This window comes from Tachysurus vachellii, chromosome 1 (assembly GCF_030014155.1).
Source record: "Tachysurus vachellii isolate PV-2020 chromosome 1, HZAU_Pvac_v1, whole genome shotgun sequence".
Classification (NCBI taxonomy): Eukaryota; Metazoa; Chordata; class Actinopteri; order Siluriformes; family Bagridae; genus Tachysurus; species Tachysurus vachellii.
In genome coordinates, this window is record NC_083460.1 from 36,299,438 (window position 1) to 36,325,312 (window position 25,875).

The 25,875-nt window shown below is 36.7% G+C and overlaps 2 protein-coding genes across 6 annotated transcripts; both read left to right on the forward strand.

The window, feature by feature from the left end:
- Window positions 1–211: 211 nt before the first annotated feature.
- shroom2b (shroom family member 2b) lies at window positions 212–21,679 on the forward strand. 4 transcript variants are annotated; one of them, XM_060885484.1, is made up of 9 exons: window positions 212–793; window positions 4,449–4,597; window positions 13,523–13,651; window positions 13,770–16,098; window positions 17,123–17,205; window positions 17,765–18,250; window positions 18,571–18,736; window positions 19,207–19,479; window positions 19,601–21,679. In XM_060885484.1, exons 1-9 carry the CDS (start codon window positions 575–577, stop codon window positions 19,871–19,873), a joined length of 4,107 nt encoding a protein of 1,368 aa, XP_060741467.1. In that variant the 5' UTR covers window positions 212–574; the 3' UTR covers window positions 19,874–21,679. The 4 variants fall into 4 exon arrangements, with proteins under 4 accessions (XP_060741467.1, XP_060741476.1, XP_060741484.1 ...); XM_060885493.1 differs by having other exon boundaries at window positions 19,210–19,479; XM_060885510.1 differs by lacking the exons at window positions 212–793; window positions 4,449–4,597 and adding exons at window positions 10,730–12,896; window positions 13,183–13,200.
- Window positions 21,680–21,937: 258 nt separating this feature from the next.
- On the forward strand, window positions 21,938–25,643 carry LOC132856100 (claudin-34-like). Of its 2 annotated transcripts, none has more exons than XM_060885532.1 (2): window positions 21,938–22,021; window positions 23,208–25,643. In XM_060885532.1, the coding sequence occupies exon 2, from the start codon at window positions 23,349–23,351 to the stop codon at window positions 24,129–24,131; it is 783 nt and encodes a 260-aa protein (XP_060741515.1). In that variant the 5' UTR covers window positions 21,938–22,021; window positions 23,208–23,348; the 3' UTR covers window positions 24,132–25,643. The 2 variants fall into 2 exon arrangements, with proteins under 2 accessions (XP_060741515.1, XP_060741506.1); XM_060885523.1 differs by having other exon boundaries at window positions 21,945–22,021; window positions 23,183–25,643.
- Window positions 25,644–25,875: the final 232 nt, after the last annotated feature.

Consider the following 25,875-nt stretch of genomic DNA (forward strand, 5'->3'; position numbering starts at 1 on the left):
CAGGAGTGGCAGCTTGGTGGCCCTGGGATTTGAATTCACGACCTTCCAATCAGCAGCCCAACACCTTATCCACTCAGCTACCACTTCCCTCATCAATGATACTTTTATATAACATTATTATTCTTATTATTATGATGATAATGATGCTACTATTGTTGTAATATTGTTGTTACAACAGCAGGGGGCACACGAGAGCGCTGTTAGTGCAACACTGAAAAACTTCACAGCAAGTGTCTGCTACGCGAAATTAAATTTAGTAATACACACATAGCCTCTAACTTCTGTTGTGTAACAGTAATTTAGCGTTTGTACAGCAGAAGATATTTCGCTGGGCTACTGCATGGGTTCAACAGTGTCAAAAAGGACTGGAAGATGGTTTGGATACTTTCTGATTGGTTATATACATTCGCACCATACTAAAGGATACTAAACTTGCAACTTCAATTCTTCATTCAATCTTTATTATCTTGCCATAAAACCTCCTGGTCCCAACATCTGCTGATATGTACGAACAACAACACTGCAGCACTTGTCAGCATCTTCTCTCAAGCGGATATTTCTCTCCAAATGCACCATGGAAGTTGTAGGTACATGTCCAACATTGGACGCTCCATCAGAAGAGCACAGGTCTAAGACCATTAAAGACATTGACACATGGACGGCCATGGAGCAGCACGCTGGACCTGTTGGGAAGAAATGGCTGCTGGTCGATGTCATTCTCTTTGGAGGAGCTCCATGGGGATTTACTCTGAGAGGAGGTCTGGAACACCAAGAACCACTGATTATTACAAAGGTACAGAACAATACCATCACACTGAAAAAAAAAATTAAATAAATAATATCAAGACAGCTGACAAGATATATATCATGATATTTATGTTTAAGCTGAGTTATGCTTTATATCCATGGATATTTGAGATGCATTTAACTATTCAAACGTTTATGTAAATAATTCTTTTGTACATAACTTACTACCATGTACTGTGTTTAGAAATGTTTATTTCTCTACAGGCATTTCCACCACTGAAGTGGCAACTCTGTCAGATTAATTAATTAATTAAGTTTTTATAACATAGTTCAAGGTATATCCTGTAGTTACATGCAGGTGGAATTTCATGCTTGTTTATGTGAACGCTAACCCCGTGTCTTTCCTCCTCATACACCTTCTTATTGTAAATGCAAAGGTCTTTTACTTCTTCCACAAGAATGTGGTTAATTTATAAGCTAGTTTCATGTGTTTATATTAATGTACTTGTTGTAATGCCGTATGTTTCTATAGTAAATTACGCAGGAGCTTGCAGGGTGGATGCTCCACATTATCTAAAACTAATAATATACCAATTAAAAATGTACACTTACTATCCACATTACTAGGAACACCTGTACACCTGTAAATGCATTAGGTTATCTAATCAGCCAGAAGTTTAGAAACAACAACAACAACACCTTCAACCAAACAGTCCTTTGATAGAAATGGATTGTTGATTAAAGAGGCTAGAAGTAATTGGCCAGGATGCTAGGAAGGATATCAATATAATAATTTAAAATAAGTAATCACTCTTTACAACCATGGTGAGCAGAAAAATATCTCAGCATGCACAAAACTATGAACCTTAAGGTGGATGGGTCACATTGGGGCTATCATGGGGCACAGATGTACCAAAACTGGTTAGTTGAAGATCATAAAAAGATAACCTTTTTATTGTTTTCTAGTCTTTCATGTACCTTTTAAATGACTCAGAATCTTGTGCCTTCAGATTCTTGTTTTTGGCTGACAGGAGTGGAATCTGTTGTGGTTCCCTAATGCGTACTAAGTGGGAAAGTGTTTAGAGCAGATCCACCCTGTGTGCTTTGCTAGGTATTTATATTTGTTCTTTGCTGAAAAGTCTCCTTGAAGGATGTTTGACAGACAAAATGGCCATATGAACAGAGCCAGAAGCTGGCAAGAAATGTATGTGATTTGTTGAATTTCTGTGAAGACACTGAATTATTTGTATCAGGATCTTGTGAAGCCTGTCCACAACTGAGGATAAATCTAGCCTGAACTTACAGCTCGTTTCAGCGCTTATTTGATGCGGTCAAATATGATGCAGTTCCCATAGTATATAGTTGTATATAGTAAGTAGGTCAATGTATAGGTCATGTAATGATCATAGAATTAGTTATGACATGAAGTCCAGATTTTTCTGAGCTGTAGGTGATACCAAAGGGTTCACCATGTCCACTATGGAGCAAATGTTTCCAAAATAAACAGACTGGTTGTAATTAAAATTCCTGAGATATTTTAGACTTTTCTGGAAATGTGTGCTTCCATATCCTGGAAAACAAAGATCTGCCATTTCAGTTTACTGCTACTTTAATTGCATATCAGTGTATTTTAAGATTGAGATTGAAATTTGAATTTCCGAGTGTTTGCATTCCTTGCATACCTTTATTACAAAATAAAAAATAAGCAATTGTGTATTAGGTTAAAACTAAAAGTAAAAGTTGTATAATGTATGCTAAGAATTATGTCATCTGCTCTTCTGGACATGTGTGTTAAAACTCTTCCAGATGTCACATACTTCCTTCTTTTAAAAGTGCTTCATCATGGTCAGGGTCGCGGTAGAACAATGCACAGAAAGTGGGAATATATTCTGCATAACATACCAGTCTGTCGCACTCTAATTATCAGCACTGGCTGCTGTATGAGAGGAATAAAACATTTCAGGATGTGCTGTTAGGGCAAATTTTTTTTTCTATATCACATGCCGTTATGTGCCGCAATTTTTTATTAGGATTCAAATATTATGCATTATGAGCCTTATTAGACTGCACAGATGTTTTTGCACCCATCAGAGGAACAAGAACACATTTGAATCCCACATTTTATAATGGGATTGTAATCTATAGCTTTTTATATCAGCAGGATAAAGAGGTCTGGCCACAAAAACACAGGAGATCATGCATTGTGGAACATGGGCTCCTGAGCAGGGTAGAGTTTCACTGTGCTAGAATTTTAACAATGCATCAACTCAGGTTGCATTTCTTTCTGTGGGAAGTAATATAACAACCTGAGGATGAGAGCTGATATACTGTTTACTGTCAGTCCTTTTGTGAAATAAATTTAAGGAACTGTGAATTTGTTGTTGCCGTTTGCTCTCTTTATTGTATGGATGATACAGCAGTTTTGGCCTGGTGTTCTTATCAATGTCATGTGCTTAGACTGTGTCTGTGGTTTTTTATTTGTTAGATAACTATGACAACTATGATGAGTGAGAAAAAAAAGGCTGTTATCATCATTGTGGTTAGATTTAAATAAAGAGAGCAAATTTATCAGCAATGACCAGCGTTTCCACCAGACGTCAGGCAACCAAGCTCTGTTTTCTCCAACGAACAAAAGAAAAATGTCACTAAAAGTTATTGTCAAATTAACACTTAGAGTTAACATTACTCAGGAGTCCATGGTCCCATTCTATTGAGAGGAACTTAATATTATTGCACAGTATTAATCCTATTAAGTATTTAACAGTTAGTGTTGTTTTTATTCCTTTGCATTACTCTATAAATGTTATTAAGAAAATATTCTTTTCAGAGTAAACTTTATTTTTTACATTGTTGTAAGGTGTTGATGTATATGATCATATTGAAAATCAAGAATCTCCAGACAGATGTAAAACTTCAAATATTTATTTAACAAATGGGCAAAATGGCTACTCTAAAACACATATCAAATGTGTAGATGTCTATTTGTAAATCAAAAGGTTTATAATAAATTAGTTCAGTGACATTGAACACTTTCAGATATTCATTGGATCTTTGATCAGTTCTGTAGGCATTAACCTCATCGTTTATCAAAACTAATAGCTTTGAGGTGTGATGCAACCAGACATTCATTTCTAACAACAATATATTGTTATTTTGTTAAGATAGAAATATTCAGTTCCATCATACTTACATACACCTATTGCACTGAGAGAATATTGGTTTCTGGAGGAACTTTTATCTTAGATACTCTCTGGGTGGCCATACAAACTGCTGATCACAGTCTGAAGCTATTGACCTTGATATTTTGATAGTGTGATTACTCTGTGTTTGTTCTTTTCTGTGTAATAAATGTATACTGTACTTTATTAATAACTTGCTTGAACATAAAACTAGAAAAAAATCATATTATAATTGTTGTTTACATTCATGGTTTTTGTCAGACACCGTTATCCAGAGTAACTTACATTTATCTCATTTTTATACGAATGATCAGTTGAGGGTTAACGGCCTTACTTAAGGACCCAGCAGTGTGTCGGTGGTTCTAGGGAGTTGAAGTTGACAGTAGTCCAATATCTTAATCACTGAGCTACTACTACCCATCCTTGTTACATCACTTTGTTCAATTTACAGTGCATTGGATTGACATGTCATCTATATCACCAATTTTTCTGGTGTGTGTGTGTGTGTGTGTGTGTATGCAGGTGGCGGAGGGAAGTCAAGCGGCATCAGCCCAGCTGCAGGTCGGTGATGAAATTGTCAGTATTAATGCAATTCCTCTGAGCGGCTACAGACAGGAGGCAATCTGCCTAGTGAAGAGCTCCTTCAAAACTCTGGCATTGGGGTTAAAACGGTAGGCTTGATTCTTAATAAACACTGTGATGCTTTGTGGCTGAGTCTTATACACATTCATACACACTCATCTACTCATGCTGGGATAAATTAGGACTAGTATGTGGAGGAGCCCCATGTTTTTAATGGGTGTCAGTTATGACATTATAGAAATTTGATTAAACAAATAAAAATACATTTGTAAACTCTGATATGTTACTGTTATTATAATACAGCAGTTTCTTTACATTTTGTGATTGTAAAGTCTTAGGACAGGTGGTTTTGTATTTTGATTTTACGTTGTCATATGATAGGCTGTGTTTTTGTCTTATTAACATTAAGATAGTGAAAAAAGATGATTGCAATTTAGCAAATATTTATAGCTACTATAATGTGAATGATAACATCAGCTAACTTTTTTGTGTATTTTCCTCATTAAAAATAGCCATGCGTGGATAAAAGGTGTGAATTTAAATCAATCATTAAATCATTAAAAATGGTTAGCATTGAAAGATTTGCAGCTTTGCTGAATAAAACATGACACTTTATTCCTTGCATATCTGATGACATGCATCATCACACACGTTTCACTTCCTGATGAAACCAGTTTCTAGTTAAATGCTTTATGGATCAACAAACTGTCTGATTTTTCTCTCTTTGGTTAAGATGTAAATTATGACATGAGAAAGCACAGAGAGTGCGTCCATTCATTTTTTGTGTGCACTCCTGAATAGTTACTATTTTGAGATACTTAGTTTTTCTAGGCCAAAGTTTAAGCTGAGGTTAAAAAGTAGGGTGTGTTGGTGAAACGCCACAGTGGACCAGCAGATATTGTGTTTATCCAAAGCAATATAGTGTCTGTGTTTAAATAGTTTGTGCGGATGCCATTATGTGCTTCTACATTGCTATTACATCCCAAAATGAAAGGGAATCGTAACTGTGTTTTTCAAGAAACATGTATTTTTAAAAATCTACTCTGATCCTGGACCTCAGAATGTCCAACTAGTATTTGATTTATAAAAAGCAGTTTAAGCTTTAAGCAGTTTAGACCAGGAGTTCAAGCCACAGTGATGGAGGATTTAGGTTTTATGTGCTTTTAAAAAATTAAACTTATTTTAAGTTATGCTTAAGCCAAGTGCACACACAGTGCGGTCATCTTTCAGGTAACGCGATTAAACTTTGCCTGCTGATATTCTTAACTTTTTCTGCATACATTTTCAAACTTAATAAATCTTCTGTTTAAAATGAAATTACATATTTCATTGTGAAGATATTCTGAAGAACAAAATTTACAGAATGTTTTAATTAAGAAGATACCATGCACTGTTACAAAACATACTTTATTCCATTATTCCATTTCTAATCCAGTATATACATTCAAATTTGAAGTTTTTATTCTTCTGGAGGAGATCTGATGTATTATTGCACTAATTTGCATCTTTATTTATGGGTTCAGAAAACAGCCTGAAGGGGGGGGGGGTGTGTGTCTACCTTTTCATTAGTCAGAGCTTATTTTTGGATTTTTCTTTTTTACCAGTATAATTTAGCTTTTCAGGCTTCAACAAAATGTCTGTCTTTCCTGACAATTTTGCTCTTTCTTGTGTTCCTGACTATTGCAATTTTTCTTGTCTACCTGTTGTTGCAGATTGAGAGGATCTTCAGAATTGTTGTTTTTGACTTCCTATAGTCTCAGTCTGGATATTTCAGTGCTGTCTGAATGTATGAGACAGTCAGTGTGGGTTGTACACTCAAGCTGGCAAAAATGTCTGGTCAGTAAGTCAAACAGGTGGATTATACCATTATATAGCAAAGTGGAACAAAGGAGTCCTCACTATTCTGCTAGAGCTTATGTCATTGCACAAAAGAGGCCCAAATAGTCCACCATTGTCCACCACTGCTATGGCTTATTCCCACTGGGCTTTGTGTGAGCCGTCGCGAAGCTGAGGTCATCTGAGGTCTCGTGAGAAAACGTACATTTTCTTTACAACTTTAAGTTTAGATTTAACATTTACGGCATTTGGCAGACACTCTTATCCAGAGCAATGTACAAAAGTGCTTCGTAGTCTCTATCATAACACTATAACATCTATAACACTGGTTCGCTAGCTCACAAACTTATGATACCATCAGACTAAAAACTGTTGGGAGGAATTGTAATTGAGAATTCTATTTCTAATATATTAATTTAGAAGGTGTTACTTGTTGCTTTAAGCCTGAAACAAGAAGAAAAAGAAAGTGGAAGGTATATAAGTGTAGCAGTGTCTATTTATATTAATTTAAGTGTTATTTTATTTTGTCATTACTGAGAATGACCTGTTCTTTAGTTAATCATTGTGATATTATAGAGCTACATTAAGAAAATTGTTGTTCTTAGTGCGTCTTAGTGACCACCACAGCATGTTACTTTAGCATAATTACTGGTAACTTGATGACCAGTGTTACAGAGCATAGGATACTTGATATACAAGTTTGAAGACAGATTCCCTTCATGAATGAGCCTTTTGTTACTGGATGGTTTGGGCCATCTAGTGGTAAAAGCTCTGAATGTTCAGAGTTATGTTTTAATGTTAACAGTAAAGTTAATGATGTTCAAATTATTTGCCAACATGTAATACGCTTATTGAACCCTATATAAAATAGATGGATAGATAGATAGATAGATAGATGGATAGATACTTTATTGATCACGGAGTAACACAGTACACAGTAAACCCTCCAACCCCCCACCCTCTCTCACCAAAACAGGTGAGGGTCATTTAAAAAAACATAAATAAATAAATAAAAATATAATCTAATGAAAAAATGTAATATGTGAGATGTCTAATAGCAACAAATAGACAAGTAAGTACACATGAAAAGTAAATACAGATGAAAAACTGTACTAAGTCACTATTATTGTACTAAGTCACTATTATTGTACTATTGCCGTTCAATAATTGTGTCCTTAATAAAAAACAGCAAAAATGAATATATAAATTGAACAACATATACATATTAGGAATTTAATATGAACACACTGGGTTAAACACTTTATTATTTTAATTACCACAGTTAATATTTGGTGCAGGAGAGAATAACAAAAATGTATGTGGACACCTTAACATCACACCTTTATGTGCTGGATGAACATTCCATTCAGATTTATCCTTCCTTTCCTGTTATAAGAAGTTTTACTCTTCTGGGAAGGCTTTCCAATAGATTTTGAAGCATTCCTGTGAGGATTTGGTTCTTCTGCCAGAAGAGCATTAGTGGGGTCAAACCCTGATGTCAGGCGTACAGGCTTGTGGCACAATAAGCATTATAATTTTCACAAAAGATTTTCAGGACTCTGACCAGGCCACTTAAGTTCCTCCAATACAATATTGGCAAACCATATTGAGCTTGTGTTGTGTATAAGGGCATTGTCTACAGCATACAAAACCATTCTAGACAAATGTTTGGTTGCAACTTTTTGCGGCAACCACGACTCACGTATGGGGTATGATGTTCACAAACTTTGGCATTATAGGTTATTAAAGTTAGAAACATATGTAGAGGGTATTGACCCTGATCAGGATAAAGTACTTAATGGAAATGACTAAGCCCTTATTATTTTGTCACATATACCTTTCACTCACTCTCTCTCACTCTCACTCATTTTCTACTCTTCATTTTCAACTCTTAACCCAAACTAAGGATCGAACAGTTGGAACCTAGGGGTGTGGCAAGGCTCACATAGTTGTGATCAAATATGTGATCACATAAATGTGATCAACACACAGTTGATCACATAAATGTGATCAACACACAGTTGATCACATTTAATGTAGCCACTTTATATGATCTAAGAGTCCAAGAGTTAAAACCATAAACAACAACAACAACAGTATAGAAATCGATCACCCTATTAGACTTTATAATAACTTACTATGCTTATTAACTCATTACACAGAGAGGCCTAGATTGATCTGGCTATTCATGCCTTTGTTCAGAATCCAATTATAACCTGCAAAGCTGAACAAACCTTATCGTAGGGGGAAATCAGTGAAATTTCACAACTAAATGAATACAGCTTACATGGTATACTCTTTAAACATTATGTAATTCTCTCTCTATCACACAAAGCAAACATGACTAGACTTTTCCTGCTTAAACTGCTGGAGTGTAAATGGAATAGGACTAATATTTACTTACACAATCCCACCTGACACCCCCCTGTGTCTTAGAGAAATGGTTGGTGCCACTGCCTAGATGAGTCCAGTGGATCCACAGGATTGGCTGTTCCGTGTGAGCCCATTGTTTTGGTGGGGATTTTTGGGAACAGAGTAATCCAGTAAAGGACACTAACTTCTTTAAAACACTTCTCTGTACATTTAAAGCCAACCTGTTTGGAAGAATTGATTGATTCATTCAACTGACCAGGTATTTCATCACATTTAGTTATATACTTGATGTAATAGTAATGTTTTATGGAACAATCTCTTTAGTAAAACGCAAACATAATAATGTCAAGATTAAATGTGGAATATATATTTTTCCATGAGAAGTGAACTTTTCATTCAGTTTGAGGTTGTTTAAGGTTGTTTAATATATAGAATACGACATGATATATAGTCAAAGTACATCAATGTACCAATTATCATCACAGTGATAGCACTGGTTATTAACTGTAAAATGATATTTAAAGCTTATGGACAAGACGTAAAGAAAAATGACAGTGTATGTAAACAAAACCCAATTACAGTACACCTCAGCTGTAGCGGGCTCTCCATTTCTTTACACAAATCATAGCTGAAATTATTGCTGTCTAATTGTTTAGTACGCAACATTGAAATGAGCCACCATGTTTGTTGTTCCTCTCGGGCTGTCCTTAGATACTCTGGTACCTGTCACATAACAACAGGAGTAGTGGAGATCACACAGGATTCAAGATGCTGCTACATTTACAGCATTTGGCAGACGCCTTTATCCAGAGCGACTTACATTATCTCTTTTTTTTATACAGCTGAGCAATTGAGGGTTAAGGGCCTTGCTCTTCGGCCCAACAGTGGCAGCTTGGTGGACCTGGGATCGAACTCACAACCTTCCGTTTGGTAGCCCAACACCTTAACCACTAGGCTACATGCCCACGACCTGCTACATGCACACAAAACAGTGCTTCAAATCTTTGAATTATTACACTTTTTTAAGTAGAACTGTCTCAGTTAGTCTGTGTATGTTATCATAGAAATATCATTGGAATTACAGTGACATTCTGCCAGAACTAACAAATTTACACTCCTAAGGTGCTGTGTGTTGTTTAACCTCCATAACCTGTATAAAACTATTTACATAAATATGAAGGAGACTCTGAGCTACACACTTCCCTTTAAACCTCAGAGGGACAGTCCTGTGTAAACACTGTGATCCTAAAGTTTGTCAGAATGAAGTCTAAACCTTCAGCAATCAGATATCATGGGCTAGTTTTTCCAAAATTATTATTTAGAATCCTCAACACTAATATCAATGAAATGTGAATTTTGGACAAATCATATATTGGAGTTAATACAATTTGGTGAAAAGACGGCGAGGGCTATTAAAAGGAAGATCTAAAATCTAATACCAATCAATCATTAAACAACTATTGAACATACAAATAAGATGCACTTTCATTCACAGATTAACACTGGTTCTGCCATATGTCCTTTGGAGTAATGTGTACATTTATTGGACATTGTTTCACATGCAGCCTCTCAGTAACTGATTTCTTGTTACAGATGTGTCACTGAAGCCATGTGTAAAATTTCAGTCTGAAAGAGGATCAACAATAGGGTCAACCAGACAGAAATTACAGCCCTAATTCTTCTCACAACAGCCTCGCTACTCCATCATTTGTTAACATTCTGATGTGGAAGGGTTTTTATGATTGAAAGACATAAAGGCTTCTCTGTAATATTTTATCTATATCAGTCAACTGTCTGACGTTAAATTTACATCATTTTTATTAGTTTTGCCATAATATAAAACATATAGAATATATCATATACTGTATCATTATTTTTACTATCAAATTTATCATTATTGTGTCCACTCCTTAATTTAATTCCTGTTTACATTCCCCGTGCTTATGACTAAGACTAATGAGCAGTTATGATGGGCAATTTGAAAGTCACTTAGAGATAGAAGTTAAAGATAATATCTGATATTGAGAAGTGAGTATGTTCTGTCTGGTTTGCCAGATTGGATGTGCCCTCTGGCCAGTGAGCCGTGTTCTGATTATGCTTGCGTTTTTTTGGCTGCTGTCTCTGTAGTTCTATTCAGCAATTTGTCCAGGCTCATGTCTGCTCTGTATCCCACACACAGGCTGCTGAGGCTACAAAATAACTAAAGGATTACTCAGTTAATGAAGAATTTAACAAGCCACAGTGACATCTGAAGTGTTTTCCCACACGATTTTTTTAAGGATGTGTCCCTGTGCACCCATGTAGAAAGCTTACTATTTACTTAATGAATGAATGAATGAATGAATGAACTTATAACTCTCAGAAGACTGACTCGTGTAGCAATTCGATTGTTTATAAGCCATTAACCAACCAGAGAAGCAGATTATAGCACTTATGACTGAACACCCACAGTTGCTAGAGCTAAATCTCTAGCATAATCCCCCTACCCCCTATTCACACACACACACACACCCACACACACAAAGTTTGTACAGTAAATGGTGGCTGTGATCCTAGTATGGAGCTTTGCTTTGTTTATGTGTGTGTTGTGTGTAGAAGGGAGTATGGGGTAGTGGTTGATTGTCTATTGGTCAGCCTACATTTCACTTGGCTTGTTGTCCTGAGTTGCTGGTGGGAATGCTATAAGATTCTCAACTCCAGAAGGATCTGGTGTTCATGGGACTCTTTTAAAGCTTTAATGCATTCTAACAGGATAGAGGAAAAGCACAAATGTACTTGTATCTAATGCTAAATGAGCACATGTTTATTTGCAGAACATGAAAATGAAGGAATAGCAAAATCTTATGCAACAACTGTTTGGTAAGTGAGATTTTTTTTGTAAGTCATTAACAGTCCTTGGACTTTGGTCTCATTGTAGGTACTCTGTATTATCATGTCTGTTGTTTTACAAGGGTTTCTTCTGTCAGTATAAATGGTACATTATTTCATTTTTGGGGATGTATTCTAATACATAAAAACTCTATCTGTTTATATAAATCAGGTCTTATAACGGACCTGCCATGGCAAAAAACGTTTAGGTGTTTAATTGTCCTCCTTTACTTTATTATCTTTCCAATTTTTTTTTTGCCGATTATATATTCGGTAATCACCTAAAAACAAAAACCTTTATCTTTTTTAAAACTTACAACTGGCTATTTGGTCCTGATTAAAAACTAAGCTTAACCATTTGAAAATAGATTTTCACATGATCTGCTTTTCAATTTATGCCAAAGATGATCTCCTGTTTCATACATAGAGTTTTGGTGCATTATGGTCATTTGGTGGCTTGCTCTGTCATCTAGATATCTGGTGGAACAGTACTCGATAACTCAGTCAACCGTTTACACTCTTCACAGTTGTGGATAAAATAGTAGACACCTGATTCATCTTCTTTTCCTTTGGACCAACACTTTACTGCTTTTTCGATTCATGGGAAACCTGCAAACAAGTACAAAGAATGCCCTGTTTTATATATCAATAAGTTGTTCTGCCTTTTCCTGTAATCACAAAACTTGAAGCTACTGTAGAAAGAATGTGACAAGATGAACAGATCACATTGCTCGACACACAGTACCAGCTTTCACACTTGACGTCACGTGGTTTGGTAGAAGGTGGTTCTTTGGACTGCTCACAGGCTTAGAAATAGCTTTTATATTTCACCAGTGTACCAAAAATCCTGAAAAAAAAGTTGCTTGCTGTAAATACTGCATTGGGAAATTACCAATTGATTTGAGCATTGACAGTCAAACTGTTTCACTGAACTTGTTCTCTGTCTTAGATGATTTTATGAAGATTTTTACATTTTGTAATGCCTTTTACATTTTATATGTAAATTTTACATACCGATCTGTCCACGAAAATTAGTCAGTAGTGTAGTATTCTAAAACACCTTCATTTTCCTGTGGAAAACACCTTCATTTTCCTGTGGAAAACACCTTCATTTTCCTGTGGAAAACACCTTAACACTAAGTTTCATATTAACTAGCATGTGGAAATGTCAAAATCTACACTTATATGAGCAGTTTCTCTTCCCTAATGCTGTACAGGAACAAAGGATATTGTAACACAAGCAATGCCTGCAGAAAGTGACATACACATGGCTAGGAACTTTCTAATGAAGATTGTGCAGAGTTCTATGAGGTATTTAGTAATAAATGACCCCTCCATAGTTTGTCCCTGAATGCCAACTAGACTGAGCCTCTATCGTGTAGTGTAGTGTCCTTCCGTATTCCAGCATCTACTATACTTTCATGTGGTGTAGCTGTACTGTTTATGTGCAAGCAAGCAGTTACTCTTATTCTGGTGATGTCATTTGTGTTTGATTTCTTAAATCTAGCTCTTCCAAAGAGATATGTTTCATTGTGTTTGATTGATGATTCTGACTAATGATGTGTTGTGTTTTGTTCATATCTTGCATGCTTCTCAGGAAGAACCGGGCCAAAGGGTATGTGTGTTGCAAACCAGTAAAGATTTACAGAATTGTCTTCTGTGATTAGAGTAGATCTTAGAGATACTTATACTGTATTAACACTCAGACATGCATATTCGGGGATTCAGTTGCCTTACTGCTTGACTGGGAATGGGATTCTTCTTGGTAGTCCCTTGGTAGAGCATATTGTTTTGGGGGTGGGGGGGGTGGGGTGTTAATGAATACCACCAAGCGTACTTGAAAAATCTAATTGGTTTTAATTATTTCACAGTGAGAGTATGGAATATTTTGCACACCAATATATCTATTAAACCACTCTTCTCTGTTTACCCTTTAGGAAGAATGAACCTTTATGCAGACCTCAGTCCTGGCATTCTTCCAACATCTCCGAGAATTCCTCAGAAGTTCATGAGATTGAAGATAATGCTGTGCTTGAACCTGTGTGGCAGACAAAGTGTGATGCAGAGTGAGGTTACAGAAGTTTTCATCAAAACCTCATTGTGTTCTGTTTCATTTTGGCCCTTTTAACTTAATGTATTGAACTGTCCCTCATAAAGTTGCAATATTCCTGTCTTCTCTTTCAGTTCATCATCAAATGACTTCATTGGTTGTTGGAGCCAGACAAATTTGCAGCGTGTGTCATGCCAGTTCAGCTCAGTGGGCAACATGGAACTTCTAGAGCACTCCTCTAACTCACCTTACAGTGAAGCAGAAAATTTTGCAACCACAAGAGTTGTTGATAATCATAACTCTGGATTTAGGGGATTTTCTTCTTGTACACCTGAACAGTGTTTGTCAGAAAGTGCTTCCACAACAGAGTGCACGTTTTTCCAGGGTAGCCAAAAGGAACACCGCAAGTACCTACAGATTCCTGTGAGTAATAAAGGGTGTATCAGCCCTAAGATTGAGGACCAGACCGGCTCCAGATTCTACTCCTCTGGGAGGTTAAATATTAACCCTGTGTGGCATGTTCCAGAGACATCTTCAGTGGCTTACTCATCATCTCCATCAGCTCCAACTTTACACAATGACCGTTTCATGACAACTAAAGTTCATGAGACGGGACTAGGCATCCCATACTCACATGGACAACCTGCACATTCCCATCAGAAATCCTATAGTAGAGTTACAGGCAGGCAGGCTGATGATTACAATTTTAGTCAACAAGGACTCCAATCACAACACAGCTACAACCCAACATTTAAGAAAGATTTTCTTCAGGTACACCCATCAGCTGCGGACTATTGCTCAAATGAGCTGAATACCACAAAGCTTTATTCCTTATCTAGTACTGATGTAAGAGAAGGTCAGAACCCTTTTGCTTGTCAGCCTCAACACCAACGGCAGCGTAGTGATGAAAGTCCCTTTTACCCTTATACCAAGAGCAGGTTTGCACCCAAAATGCAGAGTGAGGGCATCTACTACCGCAGCCTGCAAAATCTTCCCACTAATAAGGGTTTCCAGAAGCAAACTGGAAGTGCAACTGGGTCTTTGTCTAGCACAAATATTGACAACAGCTCTGATGGAATGGCTAATTATCGGTACTATTGCATTACTTCTGAAGAGCCCACACAGGAGTTCTCAGATGGGGTTGAAGAGCATAAATGTAGGCCAGAATCAAAGCCAACCCACGGTAGCAGTGACAGGAACCCCGCAAACTATCTAAGAACCATAAAATTAAAGTACCCTCTAACTTCTTTGCAGGCATCTGAGAACAAAAGCTATAAACATACAGTCAGTCCTCCAAAATTAGAAGCTTCAGGTCCAGCAACAGTGAAGACTAACTCTGTGAAAAAAGAGAAGGAAAATAAATGGAGGAAGGATGGATCAATTTCTGAGAACCAACACAGCAACAACATAGTGACTCAACAGGCAGAACAGAGCTATTTTACCAGAGAACATAAAGATACCCAAAATGGCCCTTGGATATCCAAGAATGGACATAAAATCTGCCCTCAGAAGACCCCATTGTTACATTCTTTAGCTCAGGAGAACAGGATTCTGGTTGAGAGTACCACGATCTCAACAAAAGGGTGCTTAACGCAAGAAAAACCTGACCCTATTAGTGGCAAGCAAGGAAGACGAAGTGACCGTTATGCCACTATTTTGCTCAATGAGATTCAAGAAAAGAGAGCCCAGCTGCAAAAGAGTCGGAGTGCCGCTACCTTAAATTGTCCAGGTGAATTTGAGGAGGAACTAGGGGCCTGGAAGTCCACAGAGACATCAACATCCTCTTCAGACGGATCTTTTACAAGCACCTACAAGGACCACCTGAAAGAGGCACAAGCCAGGGTTCTACAGGCCACATCCTTTAAAAGGAGAGATCTGGAGCTCTCTGGGAATGAAACATTTCATGGTCATTTAGCCACAAAATCAGAGTCTAACAATGGAAATGTCTCCCGCATTGGAAGTCGAAAACGTTTCTCCCTGGACAAAAGGGTCCATTCTTTCTCAGAGCCTGACAAGATCAATGAAGTAGGTGTAGGAGACAAAACCTCAGAACAAGCAACTCTTGGATCTTTTGTAGATACATTTAGGTTCTTTCAAGGAGCTTCTAGACCAACATTTTCCAAACCCATCCCAAAGAATTCCCAATTCAACCCCAGTGAAAGCATCACTGGAGGAGAAAACAGGTTTTCTTTGCTAGTGGATGAAACTGAGATAAAGTCTGCAAAGAAACAGCTGTTCAGTTCAAACAAATGTTACACCACGCCTGAAGAGCAGCAGCGACTGGGCACTTTTGCAGAATATGAGGCAACATGGAACTTGCAAAAGAAGACAATAGGAGGAAGAACATCCAGCAGATATCACTCTGCGGAGAACATTTTGGATTCAGGGACAGAAGAAGGCAGCAGTACAGTCTGCATTCATGAAAGGTCCAGATCCTCTCCTTCAGCAGACTTTCATGGGGAAGTAAGTTTTTCTTTTCTTTTTTTTTTTTGCTTATCAAGTGAGCATTGACTGAACTGAACTGATGTCATTTACTGGGCCTGTTAGTGGTCTACATTTTGCTGTTTCTTCTTGATTTATAATATCGTCGCTGTCGGGCGGAAACCTCGTATGTCCAAATTTGGTCAATTTCGTATTTTTTCACATATCGATGCTATTGGTCAGTCCCCACGTGGGTCTGTTATTTTTACAAGTTATTAACCAATCTAAAGTCTTGAAAATAGTTTGAGCGCAAATCTCATAACTCCATTGGACACTTCAACTGTCCACCTCTTCCTCACTCCGCGGGAGAGCTTCGCGGCATATTTCTCCTTAATAAGAGTCGCAACGAATCAACACGTCTTCTGAGGTAAATGTCTTCAAAACACTGGGCTCAAAGAAAAAAAAATCTTGACCCCCGCTCGTCTGAGGACAGGAATTTAGCGCAAGACAATCCACTGCAACGCGGACTAAACCCTGTGCACTGCAGATAAGGTACGGCGTTTTTTTAATTTCCTGAAAAGTAATGGTTTTGGAGATACGAGGATTCCACCCGACAGCGACGATATAAAGTTGACATCTTGTATGTTATGCAGTCATCTATTCTATATCTATAATCAACAAAATGGACTAAATCCTTGTTCCATTATTCATATTACAGGCTTTTATTTAAGCCGAGTTTCTTTTTTGCACAATGAAATTAATCATTGCACTGCTGCCATTCTTAAACTGAAGAGCTGGTACAGTGCAAAAAGGTACCAATATTATAATAATACAACAATTTTTTGATGATTATACTGTAGTAACAGGAGTCAATTCTGCACTGTATGTTTTCTGAATTATCAAACAAGCTATCATCATTCTATATATTTTGGTTGTTGTTCATTTGTTGCTTTCTTTACTGTTTAGAAGTTTAGAAATCATGATCCACAATACTGTTCTGATTGAGGGCTCACTGTGTCTAAACTTGTAAAATTGTTAACTGATGTTTCCTATTTTTTCCCCACAGAAAATCAGTCTGTCAGCAGAGAAGCCGTTGGTAGCAACTCATCCAGAAAACATACTAGACCCAGAGACAATTTATAGTAACAGGTTAGTATTATGGTTAACTGTCCAAAACCTGATTAAAGTCACCAAATAAATTGTCACAATGCTAAATGTTTTGGCTTTTTATCTACTGTATAACATTTAAGCTCACCACAGTTCTGGAGAAATATGAGCAAGGTACAGCAGTGTCAAAATGATTAAATACAAATGTTACATAAAAACCTACATGTTATGACTGAAAGGAAGTCAAATTCTATGGTAATATTTTAAACTCTCATTGAAATAAATGTTTAATCATAATTCTCATAAGTTTTACCCACTTTAGTTAAGCCACCTTTTTTTTTTTTACTGTAATCAATGATGTGTACTGTGCAAAAAAGAATATTATAGAATAGAATTTAACTACTGCAAAGTTGATGGTTTTCTAATAACAGTATTAAAACATTGAATTACAGCTGGCACTGCTCTTCCCTAATGGAAAATTAGATCAGATCAACCATATTTTAGAGTAGCTCTGTGTAGTAGCTCTGAATAATATTGCATGATATGCTTTTTTTAATGTTATCTATGATGTGTCTAACAAGGTATCTGTATCCCAATGTAGTAACCTGATGGAGAACGCAACAGAGCCCATCTCTGCTGTTAAAAACATTCCTATGAGGATTGTCCATGCAGAAGGCAGCTCTGATACAGAAAATAAGAATGATCTGGTTCCCAATGAGTCACCTGGTGGTATTGATAAAGGTTTTACACACCAACTAAACCTACCCTGCTCTCCAGAGCAGCCTCCTTCCCTTTTCCAGGCCATGCAATTCAGTTCTTCTGAGGTCCAGAAGATGGAAAACACAGAGACAGCGAAGCTGGGTGCAGCTCCTATTGGCCTCTCTGAGGAGGATGAGAAGACAGAAGAGTTAGCCAGAGACATCATGGGAATGGATAAGAGTCTGGTAGACATTTTGGATCAGAGCAAGATGAAGACCACTATGGACCTAATGGAAGGGATCTACCCTCAAGGAGAACAGATTCTAGAGGGTCTACAGCAGAGGAGAAAATCGGCTTCAAAACAGTCTCCTAAAACTACACCAGAGAAGTGAGTAGCTGCTGTGTTTGAATATGAGCGAGAATATGACGTGATACTAAATATTAGTTTGTGAATTTATGCTTGCTCCTTTGTTTCTGGATCAATAAGAAAAACACTGTCCTCTTCTGGTGTAGTACTATTACTAATGAAGTACTTAATATACTAGCATTTTTGAAGTTAAAACTTATATCTTATACTGCAATCTTAGTAATTATTTTGTATTCCACATTTAAAAATGACTGCATTTCACTGTGTATCTCAGTACATTTGGGTCTGTTCTTCTTTGAATTATATTTATTTTAATGACCCAGACTATATCTGATTTACAGAGCCGATGACAAAATGGCCGCATCCACCTCCCTAGCAACGAGCTCTTCATACTACAATACGTCAGCTCCTAAAGCCGAGCTCCTGATTAAGATGAAAGACATGCAAGAACAGATGAAGGACCAGGGCTCTGAAGATGAACCTGAATATGATCTGTCTAGTAAAAAGGTATAGCCACCTCACTGCAGCTTTTAGCACATTTCATTAGCAAAATCACTCAGCTGTAGTCACTCAGTCAAGACAAGATCTCATTTTGCTCTCTAGCAGTAGTGCAATTCTAAAATTGTATATATAGGCCTATGTAAAATACATACATACATATATATATATATATATATAAAGTAAAAGAAATCTGAATTTGTGCTATGAAAGTGATATCCAGCTACACTGTAAAGTTGTGTGCATCTTTATAAAATTACATTAAATCCCTAAAACATCAGCAATTCAGTGAAATCGCTATAAGAACTGGATTTGGCTTGAGGTTTATTTATTTAGCAATTGTGTTGATTTAAATAGACTTTAGCTACACCACTCTTGCAGCTTCAGTACAAAACCAGCTCTCACATTTATAGTAGCCATGTAATTCTCTTATGCATGATTCTCACGTGTGCTCATGTACTTGTTTTCTGTCCATGCAGCAGGAGCTGATTGACAGCCTGAGCAGGAAACTGCAGGTACTACGTGAGGCCAGAAAAAGTCTTCTGGAGGACATGCAGGACAACAACACCCTGGGTGAAGAAGTGGAAGCCACAGTGCAGGCCATTTGCAAGCCTAATGAGCTGGACAAGTTCTGCATGTTTGTCGGAGACCTGGACAAGGTGGTCAGCCTACTGCTGTCACTGTCGGGGAGACTGGCACGTGTTGAAAATGCTCTTAATAACCTGGAGGATGGTGTTTCAGCTGATGAGAAGGTAAGGCATCTTCAAAATCATATCAAAGGCATTCTCTTACTATTTCTTGTCAAATGGAATGAGAGGACAGACTTCACAAATAATTTATCCAATCACGGCACTATTTTATTTTTGTGTACAGCACACACTAACAGAAAAACGAAAGCTCCTGATTCGCCAGCATGAAGATGCCAAGGAGTTGAAGGAAAACCTGGACCGAAGGGAGCGCCTGGTCTACGATATCTTGGCCAGCTACCTGAGCGAGGAACACCTTGCTGACTACCAGCACTTTGTTAAGATGAAGTCGGCACTCATCATTGAGCAAAGAAAGCTTGAGGACCGGATAAAATTGGGAGAGGAGCAGTTAAAGTGTTTGAAGGACAGCCTGCCTCTGGAGCAGAGACTGGGCTACTAAACTTAATTCAACTTCATTTATTTTGAAAGGTGACAGGTTGGCATCTTGACTGTTCTATAAATATGCAAGTAATCTGCGAGGAATTTACTCAGTAAATAAAAATAATATATGTGTGTGTGTGTGTGTGTATGTGTGTGTGTGTGTGTGTGTGTGATGCATTATAGTTTATTGTTCTGGATTGCTGTGTCTTTGCATCTTTTGAGAGGAATAGGTCAGTGTCAAAAATTATAGAGATTTTTTTACTGCATTTATTGAATTTATTTACTGCATTTATTGAATTTATTTACTGCATTTATTGAATTTCCCTGTTAGAAAAGAAAGGACAAGAAGTCAAGAGGTTAATGCTGAGGTCTGAGCTAAGAAGCTGAATTCTGTCAAATATTATGAATTCAAAACTACAGCTGTAACACTCTCATAATTCAATTCTTAGGATTGGAGGGGTTTGAGAGAAAGAAAGCTTGAGTTTTATCCAACATTAGAGCAGTGAAATGCTTTAGGTTTTCGCATATCCCAGGTTATTATGAGCCTGGGGTCAGAGCGCAGGGTCAGCCATAGTGCGGCACCCCTGGAGCAGGTGAGGTTAAGGGCCTTGCTCAAAACCATCACGTCCTCAAACAGCACGTCCTCAACATACCTCAGAAATGTTTTTGCGCCTGTAACTACAATAACTTTATGTAAATGTCCACTGTAAGTTAGTTTAAAAGGGTTTTTTCTTGCTTTCTTACCACAGAGAAATTTGGTGAAACTGTCCATAGAAATTGACACATACTGTACAATACAGATGTAGTAGATAGAAACAAAAATGAAACCTCATGACTGAGGGTGTGCATGATTTGTTATTTAGCCTCTTCCTTCTTGATATATCCTTGACATACTTTAGCTGGTACATTTATAAGCTCTGAGATTTTTATTTTTTATTTAATTTAATTTAATTTTTTTTTTTTTTTTTTTTTTTTTTTGAGAATGACCTGAATGAAGTGGATAAACTTCATTTTAACAATATTGCTATATATTGTGAATTAATAAAATAATAACAATGTTTATAAATTAGTAAGTATTATATTACAGAATCTAAACCATTGAAGGTGTATAACTGCATATTTATGTAGCTATATTAATTTTTGCACTGGACTGCTGCCAGATAATTGGCTTATTGCAAGCTGTAAATTCTATGAATGAGCAGAGGTGCTGGCCACTATTAAATTGGCCAGTAGAATATGTAGAATATTTTAAGTATGAAGTAGGTCATGGCCTATTTTAAGTATGATGCAACCTTGTTTCTTCCTTACAGTTGACTCCAAAATTTTCTAAAAACTTCCCGGAGCTCTGCATATGACAGAGTCTTAAAGGGACAAGCTTCAGTCAAGTTACTGTGCAACCACAACAGACATAGCACTTTATTTAAGATCCTAACGCACAGATGATGTACTCCACCATCAACATAAAACTCTGAACACGCCAAGCATGAACTCGTGTATTTCAAATTTCAGCATTAAATGGGTGATTAAGTATTTTGGTATTTTTTAATTAGCACTTACAAAAAAGGTCTTGTCTGTTTGCTGTTCTTACTAAATTACCACCGCGAAAGAGTTTTCGGATTGACAGTATTACAGTATTCTTAGTCTGTGATCTAGTAAACTAGTAGCAGAAGGTATTTATTGACAGAGACTTTGAAGTACTTTTGTAAGTCACTCAAACTATAAATGAATTTTGTGTACATTTACGTTATGTAGACTTCCTAAAAATGCCACACCTTTGAAACAAATAAACTTTGTGTGACTTATCTCATATGATTTGTCAGAATTACTGGCCTCTTGCCCCATTTCATGTTTGTTACACCACAATGTTTTATTGCCTTGATGGTAGAAGTTTGATAATGTTTGCATCATCTGCCAAGATTTTATTATAGCATTTCACAAAGCTTTACGATGTTTGACCTTTACAATATCTGTGGCGTAGGTGTTGTGATGGTTTTATTGAGGACATCATGCCCCAGCATCTGGGAGGACTGTGTATGTTAAGTTAATAATTCACAAATGCAGTTATTTCTGTTTACTGAATGGAGGAGGAAGTGAGGCATTCACTTTGTTTTAGGTGTGCCATCATGCTTTTCATCACGATTTAAACACTGACATTAGTCTGTTTAAGGTGAGGAGTATGTTTCCCATCATCTATAATTTCTGAATGTTTTTTTTTTTTTGGTTAGATGTTTTGTTGTTGTTTTATATTTAAGGCATAAAGGCAGATGTCTGATTTTACCATTATGTTGGATGACCGCAGATTTGTAGATTAGCTTGTTAAATTAGCTAGCTAGCTAAGTTATAATTTCTGTGCTAATGTGATCTAGCATTCTAATTCTAGCTAACTCTAATATTTTCCTTATGACTGATTGCTAGCTGGCTAGTCTTGTGGTCAACTATTTTCATCAATTAAAAATTTAAATCTTGAATACTTGAATTTCAATTTTTTAAAATGTTTTAATATTATTTATTTATTTAATTTATTTTTGCTGTGACACATGTCGATTTTAGATGCAGATGTAGATTTTCTTATTCTTATGATTTACTTAGTGAAACATGTCCATCTGACAGACTTTCTTTTATATCTCAACATTTAACCCTTAAATAAAATGTAGGCATATTCTAAATTTAAAAGCATTTTAAGGTTTACATGCCTACAAAGCTTCTTGGTTTTTGTCATGACAGTAGTGATGATTTGTTTTTCCTAGTATAAGAAATTGATAATAAAATCTGTTGTTGTGATGTTTAATCAGCAGTTTGACTTGCTATAAGGTTGATTTTACTAAAAGGAACAGTTCTGTTTTTTACTGGCTTGTCTGGAGATGGCTGATATGATGTGCTGTAAATTTAGAATTTAGAAAAAGCAGGTTTAACTTAAAGAAATAGATTTTGAGTGAATGTCTTTGTCATCAATTATTGCTTTATAGCATCACTAAAGTGAGGTATAAATATACTACAGATCCCTATTGCTTGGCACAATATTCAATTCAATTTAAATTTATTTGTATAGCAAATTTAACAATGGACATTGTCTCAAAGCAGCTTTACAGAACATATGAAATATTGCAAAAAGTACAAAAAGATTAACATTATACAAAGATTTATACAAAGATTCTAAATTAATATTAGTCTTATATTTAAATGTGTGGAAAATATTTTTGTTGATGTATTTCTTTTTACCTGTGTTTGCTTCCCTAAACAACCCAGTTTGTTCCTGCTAATTTAACCGCCTACATACCCCTCCCTTCTCTCTATCTCTAGCTCATTCTCTTCCTCTGTCTCTCCTAAGGGACGCTTCTGGTGTGTTTTGTCAGGTATCTTGGAGACAGGATGAGAGGGATCTGCAAAAAAGATGACTATTAGATAGTTGCCAGACAGCTAGGACGATTAAACACTTGACCTGACAATGAAGGAAAATAAAAAGGCATACACTGGACAGTAGAAGCTAGTGTATCATGCCATACCTGGTACACACTGCCCATGCCCAGTTTGTGGGGTTATGGGTTGGTGCGGTTGGTTGGATCCTCACCATCGTAGCCGTCGGCCTGGTGGAATGGAGGGTGTGGGAGGTATCCGACCTGTCTGTCATCACCTCTGGTATGGCTTGGGTGGGTATCTGGAAGGTGTGCTTTTACACCAGTGTGATTGTCACACCTGAATACAAGGTCATGTACTGCCAGCGGATGCATCTGACAGACCCTTACATGCCTAATGAGATTGCTGCTGCCCAGGCGCTCATGCTGCTTGCCTTTATCTTGGGATTTTTTGGTAATTCAATCATCATTTATGGACTCAGGAACATCTACTTTGGACTGAACGAGGCTAGATCTATCACACTGCCTTTTTCCTTTGGTGGAGGACTTATGTTACTTGCTGGTGTGAGCTCATTAATTCCTCTTTACTGGAACATAAACTCTGTGGTGACTAACCAGACCATCAACTTTCCACCTAACTTCAACATGCCCCCAGCTCCTGATAAGCAGTATGTTGGTTCGGGTATCGCTGTTGGAATTTTTGCATCCATATTGGTGGTATTAAGTGGAATAGTGTTCCTGTGCTACAAGCTGCCAGAAGGACTGAACTCCAAAATCAAACCTTCAAGGAAAAAGGAGAACAACGATGGACTGTGTGAAACTGAAATGGCAGTGCATGTAAAATCCAGACAAAAGCCTGAGCAAGACAGAATAAACAGCCTCGGTATTGATAACCTGGCTTTCCAGTCCCCAAAAGACGGGTAAATGTGAATGTGGGTTTTCAATCATAAACTCTTTCTGTGAAGGCTTCGTAATATGAGTGTGCATTGAAATGTAAGTGTTTTTGAAGGGAGGTTGGGTCAGATTGTTTACAAGGCAAACAATTTTTGCACAATTAAAGTGTGTCCTTTGGGGTAGGATAGTAACTGGGAAGTTATTCATAAACATCCTTAACTCTAGGGATTTGACACCATTGCAACATGCTCACAATGATGCACAACCAAAGCTAATAAATGTTTAATGTGAACTATATTCTTAATGTATTCTTGCACATTGCACCTGTTAAATGTGCCATGGGAATTATATATTTTTAAGTTTTGTAGGTTTATATGGATATAAATTGTTTTTGACTCATTTAAAAATTTACACAAGTGTCAAAGGAGCAAATGTAAACAATGAAAGAAACCTTGACTTAAATGCATGTTGATGCATTTACCATAACAGCATGCATCTTTGGAAGGGGCCTCATTTGACAGAACTCTACAAAAATCATTTGTAAACCTGTACCTTTAGGCTTTCTGATTAGAGAAAGGTTTCAGGATAGAGGACTTTGTTCTTTGTGGAATCTTTGTAACATGACAACTATAATAAACTGGTGTGGTAACGACTGCTTATAGCTGCTACAGTGTACATGATAACTTGTTTCATGAATGTTCTACAATGTTAAGTCCAACAATTAATGAATAAGTATGACATCTTTAATTCATAAAAAAAGATAAAAGTCATATAAAAGGAATGAACACTCAAGGGTTCCTTAGTCTTCATACTATTTGTAGATCATTTTACAATGTTGCTTTGGGACCAGAGTAAAATATATTCTTTTTAGAATACCATTTAAATAGTCCTAAAATAGTCTTTTCTGAACCACTTTCAGAGACAATGCCCTGGAGTTGATGTAACTGATATAACAGCGGTAATGAGACCTTGGATTGGGATTCACAAAAGTATTTTCAGATTAAAAAAGATCCAAAAAAGTTGCCAGAGATATGATTTGTGCCATTAGATTCTTATGAATCATGTTTCAAGCCTGATGGTTGATTATTTTCTTGATCTTCTTTTAATGATCTCTCACTTTGTTTCATTGTAGTTACTACAAAATCAATAAACTTTTGGAAATCTTTCTGGATGATGAAAAATATTGCAGTTTCACCAGTAGTAAGATGAATGAAGAATCAGAAGCCAGGGTACGGTCAAAGAGATTTTATTGAGTGCACAAAGTTGGACTTTTATGCTGATGTGTGCATGCAAATGAAAGACTAGATAATATAGATAATCCCCAAGGCTAAGATATGGAAAAAAGCATAAAAAGCAAAAGCAAGGGTAAGGGTAAAAAACATTGTGACCCAGTATAACTGATATGAATGAACAAAGTACAGCCATGTATACACTTCCAGATCATGAATAAGCAAAATTCACTCTGAAAAAAGCATGAAAAAAATAAATGATCCCACAGATTTACTAAATATTATGCTTTTTGAATAAAATGGCAAAATATTATATGGGTTCAAAGTTATTGAATAATTGTCTCTTTCTTTTTTACATGTTATCTGCTTAGTGGGATTTTTGACAAATGGTCAATTTATTTATTTATGGTTCTTTGATGTGCATCTAAGTGGCATCACTAAAGAACCTGGCTTTCAGTATGGCACCAGCAAATAAAAGTGGAGAGAAAGTGTCATATTGACAGGTTAATGAGAAAATAAGTAGGGAATTAAACACAACAGTGCTT

Bases quoted from the DNA above. Each gene is read 5' to 3' on its own strand.
- shroom2b (XM_060885484.1), top strand. From the start codon at position 575: ATGGAAGTTGTAGGTACATGTCCAACATTGGACGCTCCATCAGAAGAG. The intron at 4,598-13,522 runs GTAGGCTTGATT...TTTACCCTTTAG, and splicing joins CTGGCATTGGGGTTAAAACG to GAAGAATGAACCTTTATGCA. The intron at 16,099-17,122 runs GTAAGTTTTTCT...TTTTCCCCACAG, and splicing joins CAGCAGACTTTCATGGGGAA to AAAATCAGTCTGTCAGCAGA.
- LOC132856100 (XM_060885532.1), top strand. From the start codon at position 23,349: ATGCCATACCTGGTACACACTGCCCATGCCCAGTTTGTGGGGTTATGG.